Consider the following 22,204-nt stretch of genomic DNA (forward strand, 5'->3'; position numbering starts at 1 on the left):
AGAAAAAGAATAAGTGAATATAGTGTACTGTTTTCAACGGGAAATTGCGTGCGAAGCCGCGGGCAACTTTTGCAAAAAATTATTGAAATGCGCAGCAAAGCGCGCGCCGGGCCCGCTAGTATATATATATAAATGAATGTTTGTGTGTTTGTCCTTTATGGAATCGTACACTATTTGACCGATCATTATGAAAATTTTAATGTATATGTACTTTTCGACGGAGAAGGTTTATATGCTATACTCATTTATAAAACTCACCACGAGGTCGCTGCAAAATATAAAAGTTTTCAAAGCGTCTGCACATTATAAACTGCAATTACGAGACAGTTACGTATATTAATTTGCCAAAGACTATTTGAAGGCACTAAGTTAGAATATATGTTTGTCTTTATGATAAATATATGGTTGAACTTAAACCTTGACTGTTAGACCGCTTTATAATAAAATACATGTACGTGTATAATGGCTATATAATAAGCATACACAGATTTTCTTGATCGTGACAACAAGGCAAACTCTACATTGGTGTTAGAAATATAATGCACTTGAACCAGAAGTGCAAATACATGGCCAAGGCTTACGTATAGCGTGCGAAGCCGCGGGATACAGCTAGTATCTTATAAGTTATTCTTTATTGCAGTCAGCTAGTATTTGATCTTATAAAAATATGCATTTGGATTTTTTATAGAATAAAATTATTCCAAATTTCTTGGTAGAAGAATTTGGATTGTACTTTATATACATTGTGCTACCTAACATTCAGCTGGTATTAAAACAGATTTATTTGAAAGTCTGTGTTTATGTACATTCTGAAATTATTGTTATTTTATTCACCATGGCAACACATACAAAAACTTGACAATCAACCCCATCAGTGCACTACATAACGTAAGTAAATTACTTAAATTTTATTAATAAACTTTAAAAATTGTAGTTCAATTGACGCATTCAAAACCCACTTAAAATTAACAAGCTAAATTGAATACAGTTAATCAATGTAGAAGGCTGAATACTTTCATAATCTTGTTGCACCATTCCTCCCAATACATGGTAACAAGTTATTACATGGGATGTAAATCATGTAATTTGATGTGTTAGGAAAATTTACTATTCTTCTACTAATAATGCCAATAACATTTTTATTTACCTAAACATAACAATGTAATAAAATTATGGCCAGAGTAAGTCATCCAAATATTATAAAAATGTTACAGACCGTACACAACTAAACTTAAGAAATTGTAAGGCTTGAGGCAATTGAAACCAATTTATATACTACACAATCTTGTTTTGTCATTTGAGTTGACATAAATGTGTAATAGATAATATAAAAAAATCTTCCTTAAAAATTAAAAAAAAACTATTTTTTGGTCTTGTAGGATACAAGTTGCTTAAAGGTCAAAATTTAGTGCCTCTAGTCACAAATATAAATACGATTTTCATTTTTATAACCATAACTGGTTAATAAACAAGGCAGGAGTATATAGAAATGACGCTTCATGGAAAATTTAAGTTCGTTACAAGTCAGTTTGTTCTTGAAATATAGTGCAGATAGACAGAATGAAATTTCTCCAGCCCCTCGGTTAACAGACTTCACTAACTTTCAGTCAATAATAAAATGATGTATCCTTAAAATGCCCATGGGCTTATGTATGATAAAAAATATTAAATCATTGATGCAAGTTTTTGCAGTCCAAAGATTAGCATACATTCTTACAATCTGGGTATTCTTTTAATTGAACATAGACTTAATCTGAAGAGTAGGGCAGAATAAAAAGTTTCAGTGGAAAATTTAAAAATTTGGAACAGGAAAAAATTTAAGACAAGGAAATGGAGCAGAAAATGGTACAAAAACTCTAAATGTACCATAGGGCAGATGTAAAAACCGGTATAGTATTTTCACGCTCTGATGATTAATATTGTAGTAAAGTTGTCTTCTCACATTGTTTTGAAATAATAAAGCAAAATAATAAAGCTACTACCCATGTAAATAATCCTAACTAACAAAAGCAGAATATAAAGTTTTGTTTTATGTACACTACCAAGTATACCAAGTATGTGGTACATTATTAAAAGAATTTATTTATGTACCACAGTTTTAACAAATAAATATCTATATTATTAAAAGAATTTATTGACTTTTGAACGGCGATTTTAGGTATATAAAATTATAATTTTTTATATGTACGGGTATGAACTCGTATTTGGTATCATTTGAAAGCTCTTATACTCTAGAGGGGCATTGTCCCTCGAGCTTCCAATGTTAATCTTGTAAGAGTATTTTTGGTTAGTTAAAACAGCTGATTACTAAAAACACACTGTCAGTTATTCTCAATCCACTAACCAACTTTTAATATATGCGTATTTATGATGGATTATAAGTATAATTTATCATAACATATTAAAGCACTATAAAATAATAAAATGATGTCTTGTCTCATTTTAAAATCTAGGCTGTATTAATGGAATTGCAGTTTAACTGTATATTTTAATCCTATGAGGCCATCAAGGTCACGTAGGTTTAGCAGTTTTTAATTTTTACAAAATACGTTGAAAATATCATTGCGCCACCCACCTCTAGAAGGTGAAGTACTCTTCATGGTATTAAGGGGGGAATAGAGGGGAGGGAGAGTATCCTGCTTGTTTATCCTGATGATGTAGATATCCTGTGCTTCGCTTTATTAATAACGCATATCAGATCAAGCTGCCTGTTAAGCAAACTCTGCTGTTTTCTCTATATGGTTCTAAATGACTTCTTTGAACTCTTAATTCACGATTTATAAAAACTGAGTGGTAAAAATGGGGAAATCGCTGTTATTTTCATTTTCATTAACTAATGATTCTGTAAGTATTAAATGTATTACCGTTAAAATGAGTATTCATTACAAACTTAAATTTGTATCAACACGTTCACGACAATGGCTTTTTTCCTGACTTTTATTTGCCGTTGAATTTTTCAATGATTATGGCAAAAACCATAATTTTTTTTAACATCTAAGTATAACAAGGAAAGTATGTAGGCTTCACAATTTTGCACGAAAACATTATTTCAACATGTTTTTTTAATTTTTCTCAATGTACCCTTGGGTACCCAAAAAAAATGAATTTACCTTAAAAATTAATCAATTGTGAGCCCGATGATGGGGTACACGATAGTCTGAGGTATTTAAGCGCAGGATTATATTTTACAAACCACCAATACATGCAAGCTATTAAATTGCAATAAGGAAATACAATTAAGAATTGCACAACGACAGTTGTGAAAGATCGCGTGTACCCACTCGTGTGAAGGTGTTAATTATATGAGTAAGTCCATTATCTGTTTTTATGCACCATATTCAACAATCTTTTATGTCTATATATTTTACTTCAGTTAAACAATTTAGGTGTTATATCTGGGTTATAACCAAAAACAATCCAAAAAAGTTGTTTAATTCTTGTTTTGGATTTATTCTATTACCATAACAGTTCTTCTAGAGTCCAAAATTTGTTTTCTAAATGAAGTTTTTTTTCATAAACATTATCTACAACTTTTAGGAAATTGTTTGTTTCAGAAGTTATATAATAATTCAAACAATTTACTGGTTTATTGTTCTTCAGAGATTCTCAAAATGTATTTTTCATCCCCATTGATTTACAGGGAAATCAGACACTTTATAAAGCAATAAATATACATATAGTCATTTATAGCTTTTGTTACTAGAAATTTATTATTTAAACACTTATGCAGTAAGTATACATGGCACTTTCAATTTATTTCATAGATTTATTTTAAAATGTAACTGCTACAATGTTTTAAACAAATAAAGCAATGCTACAAGTAGATGTAAGTTAATAATTATTTTAATTATATCCTTTTACAAATGGATTGCAGTTTACTTCTTTTTTTTTGTTCAAGGTCATATATGTATTCCTTTAAAAATGTGTAGGAATTTGTTCAAACTTATATTTAATTAAACCCGTTAGTCCATTAATGCATTATCAACCTATATTACTAGTCTTATTATAGAATTTGCAATTATTTGAGTTCTTTAAATTTGTGTTTGTGTACATTGTGTTTTCCCAAATTGAGGGACTGCAGATTTACAAAATGGAACCCACATTGTGTGACTCTTCAGCTTTAATAAAGCAAAAATATAAATAAAGTATTATTTCACAAAAAAAATTGTTTTAACATCCAAACCTAGCATTACTGACAACAGATTTTTTCATAAAAAAAAACATTCTTCTGTCAATTAAAAAAACAGGTTGTATTGTGTGTTATACAATGCAATTGGTTCTTGGTTCTTACACTACATTAAGTAATTAATTATTTTTATTTTTATATATATATATATATATATATATATAAGGTATATATTAATTATTTAAAAAAAAGAAAACAGTGTCATAACTGGCCTTTACAAATTCATCTATCATAAGTATAGTTTACAACGCATTTTTAAGAAAAGTGACATATTCCCTTAAGATTAATCATGAAGCGTGTTGAGGGAAGATATGCGTAATATTTGTTGTTTGAATTATATTCTTATAATGGTTTGATTCAGTATTTAATGTTTGACTTGCTTCTCAACTGTAATATTTGATTTTGTCAATGATCATATGATTCTCATGCCAAAGAAAGGCATTGATTACATTACATAGTGCATAACAATGAAGATTATGAGTTAATTACACCTATAAAAATAATGTATGTAACATTTGTTTGTAATTCTGATAGCAATTGATTTCAAAATGCATAATTTTATCAGTAAACAGTGTCTCATGATTGTTAATTTACATAAATGGATGTACCTGGTATACGTGTGGGTCCTGAAGCACATGAAGTTGATCTATATGCTTGTATAACTACCTGCTCAGCTTGTCAGATGTCCTTTGAAATTCAGGTTAAGATATCTCATTGATCTGATTGCCTTTACATCATCAATATCAGAACTGATATTGATGTAATGTTGAATTAGCAGATGGAATTTGAGATACGTAGTGATATATGTAAAGTTTTAACCTCCAAGTCTATCCATACAAAACTTAGTATTTTAATAATAATGAACCCATTTTTATACTTTTATTTTATTCATGAACTATCCATCTATTTCTTCTAAAATGGGGTTTTACATCCATATCAACCACACTGAAAACCTTGCTTACAGGTACAAGTTTGAGCGTAAATAAGCAAAGAACCGACCTTTGGTTGTTGAATTGTATCTTTACAGTTAGCAATATTGATTTTATGTTTTCAGTGATGTTAATAAAGATTTGTCTCTAATAACCCTTATATATGCTACAGATGGGCTATACACCATCCTTTAATATCTTAACATCAGACACAAATCCTTACTAACATCACTGACAAGATAATGCCAATATTGTTGACTTTAAAATAACAGTTTTACATTCAAAGGTTTGTTCTTCCCTTAGTACCAAGTCTGTTTGTACCCTCTGTTTGTAAGTTGTGCTGTAATATCCTTATATCAAAACATCCTTGTGTTTTGTACACCACCATATCTTTACAAATAGTATTCCCATGAAACTTTAACTAAGGATGTGATAAGAAATTAGATAAACTTTTTAATCATTCTGTGTCCTAGAAAAATGTTGATAAAGTTAAACCTAAACCTAGTTAAATTTGGATCAGGATATAACACCTTATTTTATTATTATTAATTTTGTTAGGGTAAAAAATATCAGGTTTGGGGGTGAAGTCTTAACAAAATTTTATTTTGTACATTTTTTTACTTTTCCTTAGTGGTAGAATACTTAACAAGACAGTGTAAGATGACATATTTTTTCTGAAAGGATCTTAACGTCTCTTACTGATTAAAGCCATTCAAATATTGAGTATTTTTTAATGTAATAGTAATTTACTCTGAATTTGACTGTAAAAGAACTAGCAAAAAACTCCCAGTCCAAGAATCAAAATTATCATTAAACTGGGCATTATTTTGTTGAGAATATTATTTTCAAGGCATCATTGAGTTCTATAAAAATAAGTATTTCTGAAATAACTGTAGAAAACTTGAATTCGTCTTGTAATTTATTTAGATTAAAGGTTGATGAAAGAATTCGGGACAACAAATTTGTTATTATTAACAAGGCACATACAAACATCTATTTAGGCAAATATTCTGTAGGCACGACAATACACCATTATTTCTAATTGAGGGGTCGGACGATTTAAGTGGTGTATAATTGGGGTCAATTGAAAACTGCAAAAACAAGTAAACGCTAGAACCAGTAGTAGTTCATCCGAGCTTGAGTTTTGTTGTTCAGTGTTGCTTCTGCTCCAGTAATAAGTGATTTCATTGTTACTGCTCAAAATTCTTTTATATCTAAAATTTATTTATTATTAGATTCATATTTATAATTTCTTAAACATAAAATAAAAATGGATATGTATATATCAGGGTTAACTAGTACCATTTCTTTAAACCATCATACAGTACATTTACATATTTGTAATTGCATACATTTGTGTAAGAATACATGTGTATGGTATTATAATGGTTACTTACGACTTTTTCTATTATGCATTTGGATGATTAAAGAAAAATGAAAAATTAATTTTTTACAAAATTTGTGTGTTATTAAACCACAAAAATCTTGTTATCATCTTCACTTGCAATTTTATATCAAACTTAATTTATAGGGCTAAATGAAACACGATTGCTTGTATTTTTACAGTGTAAGATTGTGTCTGTAAAGATTAAGAAAAATTTAAATTTCTAAAATGTACTATTTAATGTAGGTTTTTATGATTTAACAAAAGAGGCTTTGGTTAGGAAAACAGCATTGGACAACACATAGGCACCAGTCATTCATCTTATTCAAATGAGTCTCTTCAACTCAGACAAATTTGAAAGAAGCTAATTTAAAGTTTATTTTAGGAGTTTGCTTTGCAAACCTTATTCTGGATGTGTACAACAGTTAGTGAACCACAGTAATTAATAACGAAAAAGGGACGATAATTTCTTGCTGTGGGTAAAAAACGAAAACAAAAACGGCTCACTTGAGACTGAAGCCCGGAGATAAGTGGCGGTCCCAGAACCGCCAGAGGCTTGAGTGGCGAGGTACGACGACTCTGAAGGAACACAGAGAATCGACCACCATAACCCGTTTCGACCCGACGTCCGCCTCCAGGAGACTGGTCCGCCACTGGGAGGTGGCCATGGTGGACTTCTGTTGTCACTGACTTTTATAATCATCAACTTCGTAGACTAGTGATCAAAATTCTAAATTACTTTTTAATCCATTTAAACTTTTTTTACAATTTATTATTATACAGTGTAACAATTTAAACAATTCTAGTGTTAAATATAAGAAATATTTTAAATTTTTCAAATTTTGTGCCATGGAGAATTTCTTGAGTGACGATGTCATCTGGTGGGGTGGCTTCTCTTTCCTCAGCCTGGGTATTGATGTCATCTTCATATTCCTTCTTGTCTTATATCAGGTTTGTGTAAGTTCTTGTAAAGGATTAGATCCAATATCAGATAGTTTATTTAGACTTATTTTTTAACCATGTTTGAAATTAGGAACAGTTTTCTTTCAAGAGATTATGTGTTATAATATTTCTTTTTAAACTGAGATAACATTCTTCTTCTGCTTTCAGTTCAAGAGGATGCTGAATAAAGAGCTGAGCCACTTCTCTGAGTCTAGTAAATCGGGCAATCAAATATCAGAGTACATCTGTTCCACCTTCCTTGGTATGTTATCTCAAGTGCAATATAAGTTTATTTTTAGCTACATCTACAAATTTTCAGTAAAACATTTTTCAATCAAAGCTGAGTAAAAATAGTTTTATTAATTCCCCAGTAAATTGTTGTAATTAGTGAGTGAAGTCAAAACTTATTCGTATTCTACACGTTTTTTTTATTCTATACTATAAAGTATGTTTTGTGGAATTCATAAATCATAAAATTAAAAGTTTTCATCAACAATAATCATCATTAAGTAAATAATTTAAACCTGTCAAACAAGTAAATTTAAACACAAAACATCAACCAAATCCAAATGTAGACTGTAAAGTGTATGTGGATTCTGGTAAAAGCACTGGATATTGCTTCAAAGAGCTTTTCAAGCCTGTGAACAGGAGCTATCCTTGACCTTCCATTGATTTTTGCATTCAATGCAGGTTCACATTCAATATTCAGGCTTCTATTTTCTATAGCTCTTTGCAGAGAATAATCTTCTGAGGTTTTTGTTGACAATAAATGAACTCATAAGCTTTTCAATAGGTGTCAAAGTGGATGTGAAACTTCAAAAGCTCTTTTCATCAACTTCACATTTAAAGTTCTAACTGATTTTCCAACTTCATGTTTGAATACACAAGAAAATAAATTCGTTTATAGAAATATCTTCCATAAATAAGCACATCTAAAACTCTTTGTATTGCATATTTATTGTGCTTTTGTGTTTTGCAAACACAACTAACATTAACTCAAACATTTCATTTCATTTATTGTTTATTTAAAGACGATATTACAGTACGTATTCCTGAGGGTTTTTATCAGTTTTAAACATGTGCAGTGGAATAAATTACTTACTTTCAGTTGTTTTTTATAAACTATAGTAATAGTTCACTTACCTTTTTTAGTAAATATAGGACAATCCCCTTTTTAGCCTTGCTCTTCCTGTCCTTATTGGCCACGGGCATGTATGACTGACATCCTAACCCACTTGGTCATCTATCAGCTCTCACTCTATGGATCAAACAATCCTTTAAACATGTCCAGGTCTAAATAAGATACCAATATGTTAACATATTTTTTCCCCTTAGGACAAGAAGCTTAGAAAGTTGCATTTAGTCCTATAAGGACCTTTGCACTACTTCCGGAATGACAGGATATTTTGGATGAGAGTAGGGGCCACCTCCTGCCGAGATGCATGAGGAAAAGTTTATGGCACTAATCTCAAATCATGTCAAATATATATTGTAAATAAACATGATGATAAAATTGTAATTCTCATTAACACTTTTCAAAATATGCCTGTTTTACAGTCAAAGATCAATGTGGTATTTTCATGTAATTTTGTTTTCTCCAGACAAGCAGCAGGAGTTGGACCTACCCTCACTGAGGGTGGAGGAAGGCTCAGGGGTGGACGCTATCGCGGCTGCTCGAGGGACCACGACCAAAAAGAAGGATCGGGCTGGCAGAGTGACACCCATGTCACACATATCCGGAGTCAAGAGGCCACTTACTCACACTAATAGTTTTACGGGTGAAAAAGCACCCAAATATGGAGTAGAAACACCTTATGAAGAAGAATTAGGAAAGGTAATATATCCCTTTATATTTTAACATTGCTACAAGATATAAAATAATATTGCATGAGCTGAATCTCATTTGGGAAAGTTATAATTCTAGGAGTTGCTAAAGAATTATTTTCTTTAATACAACGCCTGAGAGTAATAAAAGAAATTTCTTGTTGTGTACATTCTTTTGATGTTTTATTTTTAAACAACGGATATTCTTTGGAGAATATTTAAAAAAACTCTTGTAATGCACTCTCAACATTTCCATAAAAACTACTGTGAATAAGTTTCCTCTTTTTATCAGATTCATCTTGTATTGATGAAAACTCGCTGATTACAATAATAACCATGAAAATTTAATTACAAACAATACCCTAATTTTACAAACAGAATCATTAATATCTGCAATTACAATGAAAGAGAATACGGTAATAGAAAAGAATCTCTTAAGCTTTCAGGGATCAAAAACGGACTGTTCAAATTGAACATTAAACAAAGTTTAGTATAACACAAAATTGGGTATAATCCAATTTAATTGTAATAAAATACTCGCACTCAAAGGTCAAACAATATTGGCTGCACTAGTGCCACATGATCCACGTGACCTTTATACGAGTATTATGAGTATTGGTATTGGTTCACTAAACCAAACCACTCCATGCTGAGCAACACTCAGTGTAAATGAATTCCCTTGTTCTCCAGTTCTCAATATAGAAAATATATAAAAACACTCCGGACCACTTACTGATGTAGTCCACTCTTCTAAGCTTTTATGTCTCCGCTTGACTCCCTGTGCCACTTTAGTCCTGCTGTGACATTTTCAAATACTGCTTTTCTCAATTACCTAGTTGTGTTTATTTTGGTATACGTTTGTTTTAAAAACATTTTCAATGTTTTTAAAAAGGATTCAATGTCTGAAGATCAAGGATCTTCTACCTAGGAAATTTTTAAGTTTTGGCATAACATTATAACTTACCTTTTATTTTAGCATTAATCTTTAACTAGGTAATTTTTTTTTTTCTAAAAGAATCTTTAAGCTTTGATGGAAATATATCATTATTTCTCAATATTAAAAAGATAGGGTTACATAATTACATATTGAACACTGTTTGGATTGTTGGTTTGGTTGAGAAGATAATTTGTTTAGCTTATATAACTATCAAACAGAAAATAATTGTTTAATATATCATACCACACACACTTAAAATAATTCAACGAAAAAATAATCCAATTGGTAATTTAACATTCTACTTTTATTTTATAAACTGCATGATACCTAAGCAGTAATGTTTATTTTTATAAATAAAAAAAATGTAGCAGCGTTGGTTTGTCTTGTTAAACTTTATTTATATTTATATGTTTATAACTTTTCTTAATTTTTCAGACCTTAGGTGAAATAGAAAAATGGGGAATAGACATCTTTAGGATAGCAGAACTGTCAAATAACCGACCTCTAACAGCGGTTGCATACACAGCATTTCAAGTAAGTTGCTTTAGTTTGTAAGTTAAAGTGTTTGCCATTGTTCAGTGGTGCAAGAAGTCAGTACCACTATGCACTACAGTTCAAGATCTGCATGCTGATCTCTTCATCAGGTAGATAACTGATGTATCACATAACTACAATCTAGGAAATAAACAAATCATAATTATGTGTTGTGACACACTGACATAAGTCAGGACTTATGTTGTGTACCAGCTCCAGCCACACTAATTCTAAAAATATATTTTAAAAAAAAGCAAAATACTACCTGTTTAAACTGAAGATATTAAGTCATAACTCATCTTTCTCAACATGGCTTTGTTTTGTGAAAAATCCACTGTATCTAATCTCCTGATATTCCTAGAGTACGTGTTGGCTGCCTTTCGGAAAAACAAGCAAGTTGATGCATTTACATAGACATGGCACAGGCCTTCAACAAAGTGGACCAGATTTACATAGACATGGTAAAGGCCTTAGACAAAGTGAGCCACTCCATCCTCTTGTCCAAATTAAAAGGCTACAGGGTAACCAATCCCTTATTGTCTTGCAGGGGCGGTTCCAGGGCTGATTTTCAGGGGGGGCTATCTTGTTTTTATGTAGCTCATTGGTCATTGAAAAGTCCTCTTTTATGCTGTATTGCTGTAACCACAATTTTAATTCACAGAGAAATTTTCGCTATGTCAAAAGTCCTTGTAAATCAAGAAAAAACTTGAAAAATGTTTAATTCTAACATTTTAAAATAGTAATTTTAAGCAATTTAAAGTCAAAGAGATTTAATATTCTAACGTAAATTGGATGGTTACAGAGAAACTGCTACTGTTTACTGACAACAAGTTTATTGTGTACAAGATGGCTTTTAAAACAAATTCTGGTTCAAAATACAAAACTTATAACACAAACTCAAGCCTTCTTGCACCTTTCTTTGCAAATCGTTCTATTATTTTATCTGTGTCCACTTGAAGATGCCTGTGAACGTGAAGCATGCAAAGGCCCGTGAGACGTGTTTCTCCCATTCTTGATCTCAGCCAAGTCTTTACTCTTCTTAAAGTGGAGAAAGTCCTTTTCTGCCGAAGCCCACACTGACTGGAAAATAAAATAATAAAATCACTCATGGAACTGAAATAGTTATTATAAAATATATAGACTACATATTAATTTTAATGAATTTACTTATGTTGTGTTTCATGAATGAAAAAATTACTATTACTTGCTTGTGTGTTACATTTATATTTATTTAAGTTAAACTTGGAAAACAATTTTATTCTTAGGTTAGTTCTTATAGTATACTCTTCAGGTAATACAGTACCCATTCTGTGTGCTTTTTTCCATTTAAACCCACATATCTAAAGTATGTAAAGTCACCCAGCCAGCCCATACCTATATGACTAATTTTATTTATTAATTTACGTACCTGGAAGTGTGGCCAAGATTTTGAGAACATCATGGATAAATTGGAAATATATTTGGGTCACAGGAGTCTAACACTTTCAATATATCTTCAGGGAGTTTTACATTTTGCTCTTTTCTCCTTCTTCATCTTCCAGTGATTTTTCCACAGGTCCACTTCACCTTCAAACTGAATTTCATTACTTAGGGTATCTCCATCACCGATAATAGGTGCAAACTGTTCGAAACCTTTTTTTTAAATTGACAATGAGATCATTTTTTTCTCTGGCATCCTCAACTATATTGGTGGGAATTATTCCTCGTAGGCCAAAACATTCCAGTGTGAGCTATAACTTAACCTGGATGTTAAGTCAGCACAAACATTATCAAGAAGAGGTATATAAATAGATCGTCTGTAGTACTCTTCTACGTCTCCTGGGTGATTTGATCTCTTAGTTTGACTGCCCGTACGTCTTGGTAACTTCAATTCAACATCCAGCTCCTCTGCTAGCGCTTTGGTTTCAAAAAATATTTGTTTGAATATATCATCACATTTAATCCTTCTTTCTTTTAATGTTGCCATGGTGTTGGTGACTGCGGTAGATGCCCGGTTTAGTGTCAAGTGATGGTGTTTGTAGAAGTCGACTGAGCGGCAATGAGACTTTTAGAACGTCAATCAATGACATCATTGATATTAAAAAACTCAGCCGTGCATAAAGAGTTGAGCAAAGTCACTGCAAACTGACGAAGTTGTGCGATCTTGCCATGACGAGAATAGATGTGAGTGCTTCAACTATCTGACGAATCCCAGATCTGAACTGAATTACTCCTTCATGTCGCTCTACCCATCTAGTTTCACACAAACTACTTAACTGACGCCCTAGTGTTAATTTTATAAAACTTGATTTCTCTTGGCCGACACATTGAAAAACGACACTACTGATTTCATTATCCCTACTGTATTTCGGATACAAGCAATATTTACAGAAGTTGAAAGATGAATTTTGTTAGAACTTATAGATTATAGAAAATATTACACTAAGCTTTCCTAGTATTTCGGGGGGGGCCATGGCCCCCATGGCCCCTTCCCTGAAACCGCCCCTGTTGTCTTGGATATCCAGCTATCTCTTTGATTGATCTCTATATGTTAAAATTGACTCTTCTGTCTGCACCGTCTTTAAGAGTACCTCAGGGCTCTTTATTGGGTTCATATCTCTTTAATATCTTTGTGAATTATCTCCTGGAGGTAGTTAGTGTCAACTCTTTACAATTTATAACTTGTACAACTCTTTACACCTGAAAACTCTCAAAAGCTTCAGGATAGCTTATTTGTAGTAGAGGAATGGTGTAAGAGAAACAATATTTCGGTGAACCCCAGCAAATACTCTACAATCACTTTTCATAAAATCAGATTGTCAAACCTAAAATCTTACTTCATCTCCAACTCTCAGATTCTAAGACTCCATAGCATAAACGATTTGGGAGTTCGTTTCGGCAAGGATATGGGATTTCTGGGCATGTAGAAGACATTTGTAAACATGCTAACACAATGCTTGGCTTTATAATGAGATTTTCTAGAGGTATCAACAATTATATTGATGTACATGATCTCTACTGCCCCCTGGTGAGACAGATTGTGTGGTATGCCAGCCCAGTATGGTCCAAATGTGCAATTGGTGTGAAGTTGAGATTATAGGTCCTGCAGCAGCGCTTCATCCGTTTAGTTGCAGTCAGACTTGGCTACAGATTAATGGAGGTTGCTCTGGAAATCCTTTCAGAAGAACTAAATCTTCCATCTCTTGCCTTAAGACTCGATGTGGCTGATGTACTCTTTCTTTGGAAGATTATAAATGGGCTCATTCAATGCTCGTATCTCCTGACTAAATTAGACTTCAGAGTACCAATAAACATCATATCTTGTGATCTACTATGTCGTAAGCATCACTCCACAAACTTTGACTTAATAGTCCCTTAGCGAGATTTGTCTATCTGGAAAATCAGCTTGCCCCACATTGCACATTGTGATTTCTTCTGCGACAGCCTCCGCCAAATCAGAAGACGAGCCTTTGAAGTCTTTTCAGACTAGGATTGTTGGATATATTGCTTTGAATTAAGTATTATCTATTACTGATTGTTTATTGTTATCTTTTACTATTTATTTTATACTTTTTTCTGTAATTCTTATTATTTATTTTGTTTATCCTGTTGATAGTCATATTATTTATTATTGTTTGTTGTAATATGCTCTACTATTTATTACTCACCGTTTCACTGTTATTCGTATTATTTATTGATAATTATTTTTACTCTAATTATTTATTATTAATGTACTATACCCTAACATGTATTGTGTACCTACTGTTTATTTTGTAACTTATTAGCCTATGTAAAATGCATGTTTGCTTTCAGGACAAGTGGTAATTGTTCTTAAATTATTATTTAATATTATATTAAAGTTCTAAATGTATTAAATTAATTTATTAATAATGTTCTTAATAAGTTAATAAGTGGTGGATTTACCGTTTTTGGATTAAGGAATTGTTTATTCTTTATATTTGATTGTGATTCAATCCCTTTAGCTTTAGGTACTTTTTTCTTATGAGTTTTTATTCACTATTGCTCGTTCTTTGTTAATCTGTACCTTGCTTTGTGAACTGCATGTATTCTTTTTACCATATATTTTATTATGTGTAAATTGGCTACTGCCGTTGATAAATAAACAAGTAAACTAAAGAATATAAATCACAATAGGTCTGAACTCACTGGCCGACCACAGAGAATTTCCTCCTTTTTGCCACCATCTTTTTTCTGCCATTTACTATTGGCCTCTAGTCAGTTCTCTGTGATTGGTTGGTGAATGCAGACCTTTTGTTACCTGTATTCTTTAGTTCAGTTTTAATAATTAATGTTTTATTTTAGTTAAGTGCATGTTTTAGAGTTAGTGTTCACGGAGATGACATACAACATGTTTGTTCAGATTCCTCACTTACCCGTGTCACAAGGCTCTGGTATAATTTGCTTATTTTAGCCTTGATTGTAATTATGTGTTTGGTTAGTTATTCACCCGAGGAAGAGATCAGAATGTTGATCTCGAAAATAGTGTTACTGAATTTTTAAACAATGGCAAATGTCTGGATAAAAGCCTGTTTTCTTCAGTTAAATGTTTAAATTTGAATTATACTTTTCTAATTTATTTAAATTTAGATTTATTCCATAACCTCATGTTTGGTATATGTGCTTTTCATTCATATTCACCTCTTTCTTCCAAAACCATATCCTAGTTATACCACTGCCACCTACAAAGTAAAATGAGGAGTTTTTATTGTGTTGTTCAAAAGATTGCACCAATTTGCTGAATTGAAATTTAGGTACACAGCAAATATTTTAATACTATGTCTAAAGCACTCAATTTAAACTAATGTTCTTCTCGACATCACTCTGCTGAGCAGAAACATTCTCTATATACCAAATTGAGTATATTCTCTATATTCTCATTTACTTATTTTGTAAATGAGTAATTTCAGTTAAAAACATATTTTAATTGACAATTAAGTTGACTTTATGATTTTGGATTTTTTATGGTAGTAGTTCATTTGATATCACAGTCATCTCGTGCATAATCAAAAGTGCTAGATGATTATTTTTTGTATTAAAAACAGTGTTGAAATCACACGATAATTTGTGGTTTATATTTGGTACTGCTAATATCCTTAAAACAATTTTTTTTTTAAGTTTGTTAGTAATAATGGATGTTTTTAAAGGATTGTAAGATTTTGGACATTTGTCATAATTATATATAACAAAAATAGAACATTATGTTTTAAATATTGGAATATACCCTCTTCCTCAGGAGTCAAAAATCTCTTACACCTACGTTTAGAGTTTTGTATTAGGAGTTTCACAGTTACGAAAATAGTATATTTCAATCCTTGAAATGCATTGTTCTATTTTCATAAAATATAACAATGGCATAAAATATTATTAGCTGCAGTATGATTTCTTTACTTATGTGCAACTTGTATCTCGCTAACAATAATTTTAATATATTTTTGCTTACAGAATCGGGAGTTATTAAAAACATTTATGATTCCTGCAAGAACTTTCATCCAATTCATGATGACCCTAGAAGACCACTATGTTAAGGACAATCCGTTCCACAACAGCACACATGCAGCTGACGTCACTCAGTCCACCAACGTTCTGCTCAACTCCCCCGCATTAGAGGTCAGTAGAGAACATCCCTGTGCAATGTTGTTTGTTACCTTTACAATACTCATTCAGCAAAACTATGAGATGAGCTAGGATTACTCAACAAATTTACACACTCAAATGAGATGTATGTTTTTTTCCCCCTTGGGGCGGCCTAATGCCATGCACTTAAGCCTCAAGGGCTTTTTGCGCACCCCGGAAACACACCATGAGGCCCACCAGTCTACAACTTCAGCAGTTCAACAAACTGCCGAAAACAACCTATCAAGTCCTCCTGAGAAAATTCACCACCCCTGTCCAAAATACCAAAGATGGCATACCGCTCTCTTGCTATTGCAGGGCAATCAAAGAGCAGGTGCTCAGCAGTCTCCTCCTGCTCATTACACCTTCCACAGAGCGGATCCTCCTGAAGGATGCCAACTCTGTGAAGATGCTTCCTCAGGTGACCATGCCGTAATGCCATCAAACCGTAATGAGACCAATGACTTTAGAAGACATTGATCTGTTTAATGAGAGAAGGTCCGAAGCCACCTTGGAGGAAGGTGACTGTAATACCATTTACTACCTATTTCATAAATAATAAATACCACTATTGTATTAACGTAAAATGTTGTATGATTAAAGAGTATCTTAATTACTACCTAGAAGACTTTTATAAATCATTCCACCAACCCTTACAAAATTGTCTTAATTAAATTTATCAAAATCTCATTTTAAAAGACAAACAGATCAATATTTAGTAATTTAAACTCATTAACTCCTTGTAACTTGTGCATTCTATAACTTTACACCTGCACATTTTTTTACAACTCTAAATGTTGTGAAATGTTGATACAAGTGTTTTAAGAGAGGTCAGTCTGTTCTATCATTTTGTCTAGCTGGCTTACAGAACCCTAATCCCTGTTATAATGGGGTCCTACTGTTATCTTTATTTTTTTAATATTGAACATTTTAAGCAGTCAACATCTAACAGGTTCACAACAGAAAACATTGCTTACACAACTCAAGTCTGGAAATATTTTGACCTTGCTGTAGAAGCCAAATGTTAGTCAAACTGAAAGTGAAGAATTGAAATGCGTAAGAAATGTTTGAACGTTGTGTGAACAAGAACACTTGAGATGTTAATTATGACATAAACCGCAAAGGCCTAAGAACTAAGATTTTAAGCAATGTTTACTTTAGCTATTGGGAAGTATTGTTTTAGTTTGTCAGTATTTGACTGCAGCACGCAAAACGTGCTTGTAGCGCAGAGACTAAGATGTCTGTTAGGTCTTATTCAGTACAGACCAGCAGTGAGTGTGTTTGGCTGTTTTGTAAGTTTGTTTATGACTCAAATTTATAACCATTATACAATATTTTAAGATCTATAAAAATATTGTTTCTTTCATATTGATAAATTTGACACATTTTGTAGTTAACCCTTTGAGTGCCAAGTATTTATTGAGTGGATGTACTGAAAAGTGCCAGGTATTTTTCTAGTGGGTGTACCTAAAATTTTCAGTCCTTTTGAATGCATTTTGCAAGGTTTCAGTAAAAAATTCACAGTTTGATATGGTTTGTTTGGTATCAACACAATTATTTTATTTTTCTCTGAAAACTCTGCCTAATTCACATAAAATAACAAAGTTACCATTCAATAAAATTTAGCAATACCACAAATTGCAGAATTTATTTCAATTTTTTTTTTAACCAACTTATCATTACCGAAAAATCATATCCTTTTCTTTGTCCATATCACTTGAAAGGGTATTGAATTATCTATAAATCTTGAAAAATGTGTATCATTATCTTCAATAATGAGTGAGTTGTACAACTTTTAAGAAACTAATGTCACATTGTTTCTGGTAGCCATGTCAACCAAAAATTCTTATATGTGAGTTCTAGATTGATTTTCGTTAAAGTCAATTGATCAGAAGTACTATAACAATTTATTTTGAAAAGAACAGTTTTCATGAACAATTTAATATACCTATTAGTTTAAAAATATACATTTTTATTGTTAATGATTTTTTCCAGACGTCCGTTAAATCGGACGTTGGCACTTTTCGGCCAACTTTTGACATGCGGTAAAATTGAATATTGGCACTCAAAGGGTTAATTTCTTGTAATATTTTTTATGTGCACAAATTATTATTTGTTATATTTTGCTCTCTGTAGATGTTTCAATGATGTCTCAAACCAAGTGTGTCTAATGCAGGATTAACAATGTACCTCACACTTCTCTTCTGTTCAGATGAGAAAAATTATCAAACTCTCACTCATAGAGCCAAGAACACCACAATACATCAAATCGCTGTTCTTCCATTTCTGTCAAATAAATCCTAAAGTTGAAGAACAAACGATTCTGGGCTGATCACATGTGGCAGTAAGAGTGGTAGAAAAGCTAGTGGCCTTTTACCTGAACTATTCTGCATGTAACCTATGATACTAGTGAAATAACGTTTTATTGTGCAACAGTTAATTAGTGATTAATGTGCATTTAAAGGCCTATTTTGCAAAGGGTTAAAGCAATATGTGTTCATTATGCATTCTTTACTAGTAGTATATTCTTCTTAGTAATGTTCTTAGTATCCGTTGTTTATTGCATTATCAAGTGTCAAAGAGTCAAATCTAGATATAATTCCCATAAGAAAGGATGTATTTGTGTTCTGTTGCAGTCTGTGTTCACTCCTTTAGAAATTATGGCAGCATTATTTGCAGCTACGGTTCACGACGTTGATCACCCAGGATTAACAAACCAGTTCCTTGTAAATTCAAGTAAGGATTTCTATGTTTTAGAATCTAACGGCATCTACATTCTTTATTAAACATTGAATTTGCCATTTTATTACTTCAGGATATATGTATGTAGTCCAGAGATACTGATCCATTATGTTGTAGTTTAATCGTATTTAAATAGCATAGAATAACTGTTCTGAGAATAATGGTAATTTTTTGTTGCAGTCAGAATTAGAGTGGAGCATTGTTGTATTCTGTTTGGTTGTCAATTCACTTATTATCAATAGACATCATAGATACAATTCAATTTGTTGTCATTAAATATATGACTGTTATTAGTGAATATAAAATCACTAAATATGGAATGAAGTATATGATTTAGAAATAGAAACTGTATAAAAATACAGAAAGGAGTAAAAACATAAATAAACAAGTTTATTGAAAAATTTTATAATTTAGTTTTTAAAAGAAATAGGGTCTTGATTTCTGAATAACTTTCATATAACAAATACAGTTACAAATAAACTTTCTTTATTTTAAAAGTTATGAAAACATGTTTAAAAAATTATTGTTTGTTTCAGGTTCCGAATTAGCATTGATGTACAATGATGAGTCGGTCCTTGAGAATCACCATTTAGCCGTTGCTTTTAAACTTTTACAAAATGACGGATGTGATATTTTTGTGAATCTTAGCAAAAAACAAAGACAAACACTTAGAAAAATGGTTATAGACATGGTAAGTTGTACAACAGTATGGTGACGTTACAGGTATCTAATAGATTTTAGTCCATATATTAACATCATACAGTTGAAGAGTAATATGAACACATTCCTTTTTTTTTTCTGGGAGAACACCAAGGATAGGATACACTAGGAACCTTTAAAATGCTTTGACAGTTGCTACTCTCACCAGCAATTTTTATATTGGAAGATAAACAATTGAGAAACCAAAATCCAGGGAGTAGTGGAAAATATATGATGAAAACTGAATTGACAAATTAATATGATAGTTTACCTTTTCAACAGTTCCAAAATTCGTTTTTGTAGAATTATTATACTACATGTTTCAGGATGAAAGTCTCATTATCATGCATATAAAAAACACATAATAAACGCAGATTCAATAAATAAGACATATACATTATAAATAGTGTATGGTAAGCTTAGATAGTAGGCCTATCACACACATTCAACTCCGGCTCTGAAAATGCCAGCTGGTAGCGCAGACACTCAAATAATTATCTTATATATATCTTATTTATTGAATCTGTGTGTTCTGTTATGTGCTATTTTTACATGCTTTTATCTTCTGCGTTTTTATACAACTGACGATGGGAATTTCGTACCAAAAAATACAGTAATAATTCTATAAAAACTATTTTTGGAGGTGTTGACAAGGTAAAGTATCATATATTTATCTATAATTACAGTTCTGTGGTTATTAAAACATGGATTTATATATGAACAAACTCACTTTCCTTAATTTTGCGACATACTTAAAAGGAACAAGCTGCAAAACGGTAAATGGTGTTTATGTGATAGGTAAGAGAATTTTTGTGAGCCAGATGTCAGAAGCATACTCCGTAATTTATTTTAGAGGTGGATAATTTAGGAGCTAAGAGCATACTCTGTTAAGAATAAAAGAAAGTACAAAATATTAAGAATATGTGAAAACGCACGTGTTAATATGTACAAGAATGGAATATGTTTGAATTTGGAATGGTTTAATTCTATTTAGGACTGAAAAACTCTTACAGGTATAAGGTAAAACAGAATTTTAGGGAAGGTTGATCCCCATATGCCGCTCATAATATTCCATTGCCATTCATGGACACTTTTCTCTTAGGATTGGTTTTAATTGGTGCAACAATAATACACATTACATATCTCCAACTCTTCTCTTGTTAAAACAATCATACCATGTTTATCCATCCAGACATTCTCCAAAATTGCATGTTCAATTCTTTTATGAAGCTACCTTACGGATTATATTTCTATATTGTAAATTAAATTGGGCAACAGTAAAATTGACTTAGGTTATATATATGTTCATATTATTACATATTTTAAGTACTTCTTCTTTAAATATCGAAAATTCTACTGTTATTGTACTTAAAATGCCTCTCACTTATTTTAAACAGAATCTTAAAAATACGATTCTCCAAATACATTTATTTATAATTTATTGAATGGTGCACCTAGAGTTGCCAATTTATATACATTAAAAAACCTCAACAACTTTGTTTTTAAGTAATACAATTTCTATTTGATTCAATTGTTCTGATCTATTTTCAAACCAGAGTACTTATTTCAATAACAAGTAATATTTATGTATAAAAAATGTTATGATTAAATAAATTATGATAAACAGTAAATTCAATTAATCTGCAGACAATATTTTACAATGGGTGCCAACTAAACTACATATTTATTACTGTCCAGTTATATGATCACACACAATTAGTCAATACCTGTTCATAATTTAAGTCATGATCATGTGAGTCTAAGAATTTAGGCTACAAAAGAAAGGGTATTATTACTACACTTTTAAATTTCTGCATTTGTACTTTTAGGTATTATCAACTGACATGTCAAAACACATGAGTCTATTGGCCGATCTAAAGACCATGGTGGAAACAAAGAAGGTGGCAGGATCAGGAGTCCTTCTGCTCGATAACTACACAGACAGGATTCAGGTGAGTTGTGTTCCAGGAGATTAAATATCAGCTAGCTACAATATAACTAAAATTAAAAATCATGTATTCATTTCTTTTCTTTATGCTATCAATGTTTATTGAGGTCATTTTGTTGAATTAAACAAATATAGTCATAGTCTTAAAATACTTTCCTGAAATCAGGAAAAACTAGAACATACTGTATCAATCCTAAATATGTATGCATCTAAAATATTAATTAGAGGTATTGTGAAGTGTTCAAAGAAAATGGCTGAATATAAGGATATAATTTTTTACAGTATTTACATGAATAATAATTGAAGGTAATGATTTTTAATACATATAAAAATTTGTATTTACTTAATTATTATGTTATTCAAGTAAATATCATTCCTTTATATATTTCATACTTCATGTAAACAAAGTAAACCTTTACATAGTTACAAAATTGCCCAAAATTCCAACTATAAACGCTTTAAATGC

The 22,204-nt window shown here is 31.5% G+C and overlaps 1 protein-coding gene across 10 annotated transcripts in view; it reads left to right on the top strand.

Moving 5' to 3' along the window:
* Positions 1-22,204, top strand: part of LOC124357879 (cAMP-specific 3',5'-cyclic phosphodiesterase) — an 809,095-nt gene that overhangs the window by 772,715 nt on the left and 14,176 nt on the right. For 9 of the 10 annotated variants that reach the window (XM_046809970.1, XM_046809977.1, XM_046810019.1 and 6 more), the window contains 7 exons: positions 7,610-7,703; positions 9,043-9,275; positions 10,638-10,736; positions 16,179-16,343; positions 18,986-19,085; positions 19,628-19,782; positions 21,620-21,742. In XM_046809970.1, coding sequence (XP_046665926.1) covers positions 7,610-7,703; positions 9,043-9,275; positions 10,638-10,736; positions 16,179-16,343; positions 18,986-19,085; positions 19,628-19,782; positions 21,620-21,742 — 969 coding nt within the window. Of the gene's footprint in view, positions 1-7,315; positions 7,451-7,609; positions 7,704-9,042; positions 9,276-10,637; positions 10,737-16,178; positions 16,344-18,985; positions 19,086-19,627; positions 19,783-21,619; positions 21,743-22,204 lie in introns of those variants that run through there. The other variant, XM_046810041.1, reaches the window with a different exon arrangement.

The sequence above is a fragment of the Homalodisca vitripennis genome, chromosome 1, assembly GCF_021130785.1.
Source record: "Homalodisca vitripennis isolate AUS2020 chromosome 1, UT_GWSS_2.1, whole genome shotgun sequence".
Classification (NCBI taxonomy): Eukaryota; Metazoa; Arthropoda; class Insecta; order Hemiptera; family Cicadellidae; genus Homalodisca; species Homalodisca vitripennis.